At 42.0% G+C, this 10,058-nt stretch overlaps 1 protein-coding gene across 3 annotated transcripts in view; it reads right to left on the bottom strand.

Moving 5' to 3' along the window:
- The window catches only part of PPIE (peptidylprolyl isomerase E), a 19,639-nt gene that overhangs the window by 7,284 nt on the left and 2,297 nt on the right, over positions 1-10,058 (bottom strand). Inside the window, exons 3-7 of one of the 3 annotated variants that reach the window (XM_008054373.2) lie at positions 9,722-9,765; positions 9,216-9,242; positions 7,680-7,761; positions 7,103-7,203; positions 5,294-5,417 (exon numbers count right to left, since the gene is read on the bottom strand). In XM_008054373.2, the coding sequence (XP_008052564.1) occupies positions 5,294-5,417; positions 7,103-7,203; positions 7,680-7,761; positions 9,216-9,242; positions 9,722-9,765 (378 nt within the window). The remainder of the gene's footprint in view (positions 1-5,293; positions 5,418-7,102; positions 7,204-7,679; positions 7,762-9,215; positions 9,243-9,721; positions 9,766-10,058) is intronic. The other 2 variants (XM_021710561.1, XM_021710560.1) reach the window with 2 other exon arrangements.

Genomic DNA, 10,058 nt, shown 5'->3' with positions numbered 1-10,058 from the left:
CCCGGGCTCGGTGGCTCAGCTTGTAATCCCGCGCCTTGGGAGGCTGAGGTGAGTGGACTGCCTGAGCCTGTGGGTTCGAGACCCGCCTGGGCAACTTGGTGAGACCTCATCTCTACAATAAATCAAAAATTAGCCGGGCGTGGTAGTGTGCACCATTAATTCCAGCTACTTGGAAGGCTCAGGTGGAAGGATCACTGGAGCCCAGCAGGTCGAGGCTGCAGTGGCCGGGAGCAGCCACTGCACTCCAGTCTGGGTGACAGAGTGAGATTCCAACTCAAAAAAAAAAAAAAAAATTAGCCGGGTGTGGTATTGCACGCCTGTAGCTCTGGCTACTTGGAAGGCTGAGGTGGAGGAATTGCCGAAGCCCAGCAGTTCGAGGCTGTGGTGGCCGGGAGCAGCCACTATACTCCAGTCTGGGTGACAGAGTGAGACTCCAACTCAAAAAATAAATAAATAAATACAATAAAATGTATGGAACAATTTAGGGTGTATGTAAAGTTTGGGTACCTTTGTTGATATTATATCCTCCCACTCCCATGGTTGTGTCCCAATATTGTCAGTCACTTTCTTATAGTATTCTGAATAATGTTCAGGGTCAACTTATGAGTGAGTACACATAGTACTCAGATCTTTGTTATGTGATACATCACTGAGAATTTATTATTTTTTTATGGAATCCTTTTCACCCAAGTGGTCACCACAGCCTCGACCTGCTGGGCTCAGGTGGTCCTTCCATCTCAGCCTAGCAGGTAGCTGGAACTACAGGGGCGTGGCACCAAGCCTGGCTAATTTTATTTTTTAATTTATTGTGGAGAGAAGTTCTTGTCAACTTGCCCAGGGTGGTTTCAACCCCTGGCCTCAGGCAGTCTTCTCATTTCCACCTGCCAAGGTGTTGGTATTACAATCGAGAGCCACCATCCCTGGCTCAATCACTTATATTATAGACTCGAAATCCATCCAAGGTCCTGCGAAGTGAATAGTCTTCGTTTCTTGGTTTTCTTTTTTATTATTATTCAGAGTCTTACTCTGTCACCCAGGCTAGGGTACAGTGGCACTCTCGTAGTCGCCGCAGCCCTGACCTGCTGGTCTCAGGTGATTCTTCCACCTCAGACTTCCAAGTAGCTAAAACTACAGGCACGTGCAACTATGCCTGGCTAATTTTGGTTTTATTATAGAGATGAGTTCTTAGCAAGTTACCCAGGTTGATCTCGAATTTGTGAGCTCCCAAAAAGCTGGGATTATAGTCATAAGCCACTGCATCCAGCTTAGTGGGCCATTTTTACCAACCCTAGGAAGTATTACTTGCTCCATAAGTTTTTTATTTTTCATCAGCACATGCACTGTATTGACTGCATTTGTAGAAAATGATGTGAGAGAGTGGGCTTAGTGTCTCAGCCAGTATCCCAGCACTTTGGGAGGCCAAGGCAAGTGGATTGCTTGTGGGTTTGAGAACAGCCCAAGCAATTTGGCGAGACCTCAAAAAATTAGTCACATGTGTTAGCGCACCTCTAGTTCCAGCTACTTGGAAGGCTGAGTTGGAAGGATTGCCTGAGCCCAGCAGGTCAGGGCTGTGGTGACCATGAGAGTGCCACTGCACTCCAGTCTGGGTAACAGAGTGAGACTCTGACTCAAAAAATAAATCAAAATGGTGTCAGTACCCCACAAGAAATTATAGAAAAAAAAGAAAACGGAAGGATCTCATTTTTACTTGTCAGATAAACTGAAATAAACCCAAGCTCTATCACTTGGCAAATGTCTGACAAAATATTTCTTTTGGGCCAGAAGCACTGGCATCACTGGTGAGCTTGTTAGCAGTGCAGAAAGTCAGAGCATGAATAGTTTCTCATGCTTGCCATTCCAGCTCTTTAGGAAGCTGAGGCAGAAGGATATATTAAGCACAAGAGTTTGAGAACAGCCTAGGAAATATAGCCAGCCATCATCTCTACCCCATATAAAAAAATTAGCCTGGTGTGCTTGTGCATTTGAGTACATCCAGTCACTCAGGATGCTGAGCAGAGTGGATCTGTTCAGCCAAGGAGGTAGAGGCTGTAATAAGCTGTGATTAAGGAACTGCATGCCAGAAATGATGACCCAAACTAAACAAACAAACAAACAAAAGCAGTAGCTCATGTTTTACTCCAGATCTCCTGAATCAGATTTTGCTTTTTTACACTTCAATTCCATGTTGTACACATTAAAATGTGCAGGGTTCCTTCTAACTCTTAGTTTTTTATCTGAGCAATATATACTACTTATCCTGTGTGATAGAAATACAGTTCTCCAGCCAGGCTCGGTGGCTCAGCCTGTAATCCCGCGACTTGGGAGGTTGAGGTGAGTGGATTGCCTGAGCCCGCGGGTTCAAGACCCGCCTGGGCAACTTGGTGAGACCTCATCTCTACAATAAATCAAAAAAATTAGCCGGACGTGGTAGCGCGCGCCTGTAATTCCAGCTCCTTGGAAGGCTGAAGTGTAAGGATCACCGGAGCCCAGCAGGTCGAGGCTGCGGTGGCTGGGAGCAGCCACTGCACTCCAGTCTGGGTGACAGAGTGAGACTCCAACTGGAAAAAAAAAACACACAAAAAAGAAATACAGTCCTCCAAAATGTAAAAAAAAAGAAAACAAGAAAACATTATGCTAAGATAAGCAAGCCAGACACAAAAAAGAACTACTGTATGATTCCACTTATATGAAATATCTAGAATAGGATAATTCATAGCACCAGAAAGATTAGAGGTTACCAGAAGCTGGAGGGAAAGGAAAATGGGGAGTTCTCGTTTAAGAACAAGAACACAAAAATTTTTCAAAAATGTATGTTTCCTTGAAGTTTTCCATTCATACAGAGTTTTTGTTTGAAGTGACAAAAAATTTTTGAAAATAGTGTAAATGTAATTAATGTCACTGAATTGTACACTTAAAAATGGTTAAAATCACCAAAAAGTAAATAGGAAAGAAAAAACAATAGCAACTAAAATTTTGAAAGTCAGAAAACAAATAGACGAGTCTTAACTGATATCATAGGCTAGAGAAAGCTGGTAAAGGCCAAGAAGCAACTCAACCGACACTCCAGAAGCTCACATACAAGGGTGAAGGTAATCCTAAAAACAGTAAGTCTGGCTAAAATCCCGTTTAAAAAAGTAGTTAATCCCCGATCTTCTTTCTGCTGTCCCACCCTACCTGGCAGTCAGCTGGAGGTCTACTGGTAGGTTAGGGCAGAGGGTCTCTTGACAGGGACACCCTATACATAGCTGAGGGCTGAGAAACCATAATGACAAGTGGAGATTAAATAACAGTTTATCTACTGAACATTGGGGCATTCAGCCCTGCCTCTATCTCCTCTTACCAAGATGGCACACAGTTGGATATAGAGCCTATAAGAGCAAAAATATCTGGGTAAGAGCCAGGAATAAATACACAGAAAACCATACAAATGTAAAAATAAGGCCATTATCAACCTGAGGTAAAACAAAGTGCTCTACATGAAAGGAAATTATCATGATGCTTATACAGTTAACCCTTTGTGCTTGGATGTCCCCTCTGAAGAGATATCCTAAATTTGGCAAACCACTCAGATGTCCCTCTTAAGGGACATAAAGAGATTGCTGGTGATTATACAGGACAAACCTATGCCAGCACAAATATTTCAAAAATGTATGTTTCCTTGAAGTTTTCCATTCAAATTATATGAAAAAGCAAATAAAGAGATGGAATATATACTGAGATATGACTAATCAGTTGAGAAGTAGTTTTCAGGAATCACGAGTGTGTCTTTCCACATTTTCTTTGAACAAGACTGGACAATATGTTACCTATTATTAATGTGAGAGAAGAAAATAAGACTGCATTGTCTACTCGAATAGAAAAACACCAAGTGGAAGATGTCAAATTACTATTGCACAACATGTATCAGTGTACCTGCAACATGTCAGTGACTGTTTCACACGTTACCACGTTAGAAAAATATATAAAATTTTGACTTTTTTTGTCATAAATAAGTTCCTCAATGTCTAGAATTCTATTATAAGCCAAATATAATTATAATAAAAATAACTGGTGCCAATGCTACACTATTTAATACGAAGTGATTCATTCTTCACTATTTTGTAAAAAAGTATGGTACATTTGCTGGTAGATGATTCGCAAGATGTCTCCGAGTGCAAAGGGTTAAAACAATTTTGTTTATGATCTAAATAAAATTATGGTAACTATATCAGGAAGATGAGAGAACAGGGAAGGACATTTTTAAAGCTAATTTCTTATCTTCTGAAATAGGAAGTCAAAAGATAATGTCTAAAATGAAAAACCAGGAAGGAGAAATATAAATTCATTATCTACTAACACGGAAGTAAAAACCAAAGGAATCTGCTAAGAATGAAATTGGCTGCCTTGCAGGCGGCAGCAAATGGTGGTGGTGGTGGGGTACACAACTAGGGGACTGCTGATTTCTCACAACAAGTTTTGTGAAATTGACTCTGATAAAAGTCAATATTTAACAAACCGGAAAGAATGCACAAGAAACAGCACTAGTTACTGCTAGAGCTCAGGACTGAATGTGGAGGGGGAAAGACTTAAGGTTTCAAATATTGCTTCACTATTCTTGGAATATATGTGTGTGGCATTCCTTTTTTTTTTTGAGTCGGAGTCTCACTCTGTCGCCAAGGCTGGAGTGTAGTGGCACACCACTCACGGCCACCACAGCCTCGACCTGCTGGGCTTAGCTGATCTTTCTGCCTCAGCCTTCCAAGTAGCTGGAATTATAGACCACCATGCCCAGCTAATTTTTTGTAACTTACTGTAGAGAAGAGGTCTCACCAAGTTGCCCAGGCAGATCTTGAACCCCTGGGCTCAGGCAATCCTCTGGCCTTGGCCTCTCAAAGTGCTGGGATTACAGGCTGAGCCACCATGCCCGGCCGGCATTCTGTTTTTTAAACCAGGATTGCATCATTTACTTGTACTAAAAAAAAAAAACTATTAATAAACAATAGTAAATAAATACATTTAAAGCTTCAAAATATACCTCATCAACAAGGGTACCTGCATAATCAATGTTTGTATACCTAACTCTGAACTGTACCCCATATCTTTATAATAACAAATAACAGCAACAACAAAGTTTCAAAAATGCCTGCTCTGACTCATCTGATCTGTCACTAGATCTCAGAATCTGAGATGCTTCACATCAATTTAGGTCACAAAACAATGTCAAGGGTACAAGAACTGAGCAGCAAGAACCTTTGAAAAGGCTCACTCCTCAGTCATCAGCTTCCTGCTGCCTTGACCCTGGAGTCCTGCTCACCTGCTGTCATGGGCACGATGTCTGAACGTAGGAGCATTTGAATGCGGCCAGCCGGCTTGTTCCCAATCTTGATGTCCATGTACACCTGAGGATTTGATCGGGCCTTTTTTGCAGCGGGCTCTCCCTGAGTGCAGAAGAAATTGCCAGTTAGAGAACTCCCAATCCCCCATTAGGAGCACAAGCATTCTTCTGCACACATTCGAACACAACTCTAGTGAACAGGATGGCACAAGATGCTGAAAGGGATGGCCTTAGGCCCTGACAGGATCACAGGGAGCAGGAGTCATGGTCATAGCACCCAGCTGGACGTCCAGTGACAAGAGATCTCAGCACTGTCTAACTTGAGCTCCCCCATAGCATGTCACCTTATCAAGTTCACATTAAGACATATCGGCTTGCTTCTCCCACCCTGCAGTCACAGGGCACTTTTCTGGCTCACTACACACAACTCTCGACATCTTCAAACCCCAGTTCCAGCCCACCTGCCATACTCTAGTTAAGCAGACCCATTCACATACTACACTTCCTCCCTCTGTGCTTGGCCCTGCACATTCACAGGCTGGCTACGAGGAAGCAAGGGGGGCAGTTCTTTCTTGGGCCTCAGGGCTCATAGACAATGGGCCTTGCTTTGTGCTTCAAGTAGGTAAGACAAAGCAAAGGAAACAAGATGATCTGGTTGGACTCCACTGACTGTGACTGCCACTTTATGAGTTCTGCTTTGCATCCAAATGACTTGGATCAACGTGTAGATAAATGATAGCAAATTTACCAAGATTAGGAACAGAGAAGGGAGGGAATGCATTTTAGGCAACTTTAACCTGCCTATGAGACTTGAAGGCAGAAATATCTGAAGTGCAGGATTAGAAACAGAACATGAAAGTCAACAGCATAGAAGACTGCATAAAATCAGAGAGTGACTGCTATTTTTTTAGCTGAGAGAAGAGAGAGAAACCATGAGCAAAGAAAGGAAGATAGCTGGGCAGGGTGGCTCATGCCTGTAATCCCAGCACTTTGGGGGGCGGATGTGAGAAGACTGCCTGAGCCCAAGGTTCAAGACCAGCCTAGGCAACTTGGCAAGACCTCATCTCTAAAATAAATCAGAAAAATTAGCTGGGTGTGATAGCACATGCCTGTGGTTCTAGCTACGTGGAAGTCTGAGGTAGAAGGATTGCTTGAGCCCAGCAGGTCAAGGCTACGGTAACTGTGAACAGGCCACTGCACTTCAGCCTGGGCGATAGAGTGAGACTCTGACTCAAAAAAAAAAAAAAAAAGAAAGAAAGACAGAATGACAAGATTCACAAGGTACTTAGAGGAGGAAAAGCCCAAGAACCAATGGCCAGAGACATATACTGAGAATAAAGAGGAAGTGCCAAGGCAGGTTCTCTTAAGAATGAAGAATCTGTAACCTGGGTACAGGCTGGAAGGAAGTGCCACTATTCTGTCCTATCTCCTCTGCATTAGCACAGGAATAGAAAGGTCATGACAGGCGCTAAACTCTTCAGTGAAGGAGGGGGGCTGATTGAGGGAGTGAAGAGGAGCACCTCAGCTTCCTCATTGTCAGCGGTAATCACAGATCCATAACCTAATAAAGCAGAGATGCTCATCACATACAATAAAGCATAAACAAGAGATCCAAAGCTTCATTCTTTAACTCACTCAATATTGACTTTACTAAATTATAAAGAATTCATTATTCATTCTCTCTGCTGTTGTATATATATTTGCAAATTTCTACAAAAACTTAGGGAAAAAAAGTCTCCCATGGAAAGCACCAGCTTTACTTCTGGAAGCACAAGCCTTCATTCTCACCTCCTGGATTTCTGCTTTGGGAGGCTCTGACCCCTCTTCTTCTTTATTCTCTTCAAGAGTCTTCCCAGAAAACTTCTTCAACCAGTCATCATCTGACCAAACTGAAAGGAAAGAATCAAACAAATGTTAATAAACCCAAGCTATCAGCTTGAACAGAAAAGTAGCTGCTTTGGTCTGCAAAGTGGAAGATACTATGTGGCCCTCTGGGCTAGAGGACTCACCATTGAGAACTCCCAAGGATAAGCAATGTTCCTACTGGGAATGTTAGCCCTCAAGTTCAGCTCTTGGCAGACCTAAGCCCTTGATGGAACCCCCAGGAATGGAGTGTTGAGAAAATGGGAAAGATAAAGGATCAAGCAGCCTTTCTTGCATAAAAGAAACAAGTGCTCTCACTTTGCTGAGAAGCTCAAATTCTCTTTTTGTTTCCCCACAATGATGGAGCCCATGTGAACCATCCTCTATCCCTGTCCACCAAGAAGCAGCATTTAGCACATACGCTCAAGTAAATAGGTATACAAATGCAACTAAGGTCAAATTACTAGACATCACAAGGAATCTGGGAGTTGCTCCCCCTCACCTGGTCTCGAAGAGCCTTCCTTAATTCTCATTGGTTTGGCCAAATTGACACGAATTGTACGCCCAAAGAGTTCAGATTCATTCTGTAAAGATTTTTGAAAATTCTGCTTAGACTCTATTAGTTTAAAAAAGAGTCAGTCAGTTTTTCATTTACTTCTGAGACATGCTCATGATTTGTCCCCCTTAGTCCCTGAGCCCCTAACAGCAAGCTATGCATCTACCTCAGAACAGGTTGTAGGGTTCAGGATGACACACTTCCTTTCTTCTAATACCAGCACAAAGACCTGTACTACCCAAAGTAACTCTGAGATCAGAGCACTCTAAAATTACAAGGATAATACAATCTCTCAGTACCTGAGTTCACCTTCAAAAGTCAAGATCAGCTTTGAAATGGTGAAAAATGATCTCTTTTTGACAGCTGAGGAATATATTTAGTGAATGGATAACAGAGAACAAGGAATAAAGGAGAATCTCATTATCCAAAGATAATTGGTACCAGGAAAGGTCACTTAATAGAAAACCACTTAAAGCAGTGATGAAAATTTCATGATAAAAGTGAAGAGCAAAAAAGGCTTGACTGGAACTTTATTGTGATGAAACTAAAAATAATAAGTTTCTTGCAGTTAATATTCAGGTTTAACTATGTATTAATTTGTACAATACAAATATAACAGGTGCTATTTAAAGTATTTTTTCTAACAAAATCTAACAATAGTATAGTATAGAAAACTTTGTCCTTCATACCAGACATAAAAATTATAATGATCTCAAGAAGGGCAAAAATACTGAAGAGTGCCATTACCTTTCCCAAGGATCTTTCCGATATAAAATCATTTCCATCAGTGATTTGCACCTGCCATAATCCTTATTAAGTGTCTCTTCTCAATTGTTAACTGGTCTAACACTTCATGAAAACCCGCCTCTTTTGCAAAATATGCAGTTTCAATTTGCATTGTGCTTGCAATTTATTATCCCAGACATGCGACAGTCAGTAAGAGTTTGGCTAATAAAAATGATCAGGACTTTATTATTATCTTATTATTTTTTTTGAGTTGGAGTCTCACTCTGTCGCCCAGACAGGAGTGCAGTAGCATGCTTCCGGCCACAGCAGCCTCAACCTGCTGGGCTCTGGCGATCCTTCCGCCTCAGCCTTCCAAGTAGACGGAGCTACAGGCGTACGCTACGACGCCTGGCTAATTTTTGATTTACTGTAGAAACAAGGTCTTGCCAAGTTGCCCAGGCGGGTCTCGAACCCGCAGGCTCAGGCAATCCATTAGCCTTGGCCTCCCAAAGTGCTGGGATTACAGGCTGAGCCACTGAGCGCAGCCAGGACTTATATTATTGTTAAGTGAGAAAGGATGTCTGAATAAGGACTAATTTTATAAGTGACCAATTCACAGTGGATAATTTCACATGACAGTTTTTACCTTCCTATGCAACCCTGTAACTTTGGAGGTTTAGAAAACCAACATATCAATAAAGATTCTTTATACCACCAAAAAGCAACTTCAGTTAGAATGATGATTTCCAGCCATACCATGTTGTCGATAGCTGCTGCAGCATCCTGCCAAGGAAACACAAGGTACAAATTTAGGCTTGCAGTCATTTGCTTCTTGTTGTGTTTAAACACATGCTCAGTTACAAAAAAATAGGAAAATGCCACTTCTACATTTCCTACCTAGGTTTTATATGTCTAATAAAGAGTGCTCCCTGGTTAACTTTAGATCTAGTGGTACAGCAATCTGCCATCCTGCTGAAGGCATAAGAAATAATCACCAGCACTTCCAGGTAAGAATGCTCAATGATCAGGGCTGTAAAAGCTCTCCAGAGCAAGGAATAGGGGTGGGGGCAGACGATCTCAGAAGTGATTAACAGTCTACAGTCTGATTAAGTGAAAGAAGCTTTCCTTCAAACAGAATTCTGGTTTCTGGCAGCATCAGCTCAAGGCCCAGAAGCCTCACAAATTGGAGGACAGCTTCTTTTGCAATCAGTAACAATAACACAAACCAAAGACTAAATATAGGTAGCACAGACTTTTCTCACCTCTGCCAATTCAAATTCAACAAAAGCAAATCCTCGATGCTTTTCTGTAAAAAGGAAAACAAAAATAAGTAATTATCATGTGGGGCAACGGGAATAAACAGCATGGTTACAAAGTGTAGTCAGTTATATGCTATACTCTAACACCAGAAATTCTATCCAATTACTCTTTAGGAAGAAGGAATCTCATTCTTTGATTTTTCTTAAACAACATTTAAAACAATACTAAGCCGGGCTCAGTGGATCAGCCTGTAATCCCACTCCTTTGGGAGGCTGAGGTGAGTGGATTGCCTGAGCCCGCAGGTTCGAGACCCGCCTGGGCAGCGAGACCTCATTTCTA

The sequence above is a fragment of the Carlito syrichta genome, unplaced genomic scaffold (assembly GCF_000164805.1).
Source record: "Carlito syrichta isolate Samal-C Ts95f unplaced genomic scaffold, Tarsius_syrichta-2.0.1 Scaffold289848, whole genome shotgun sequence".
In the NCBI taxonomy this organism is placed as follows: Eukaryota; Metazoa; Chordata; class Mammalia; order Primates; family Tarsiidae; genus Carlito; species Carlito syrichta.
The sequence above is the reverse complement of the archived record's forward strand: the minus strand, read 5'-3'. Positions and strand labels throughout refer to the sequence as shown.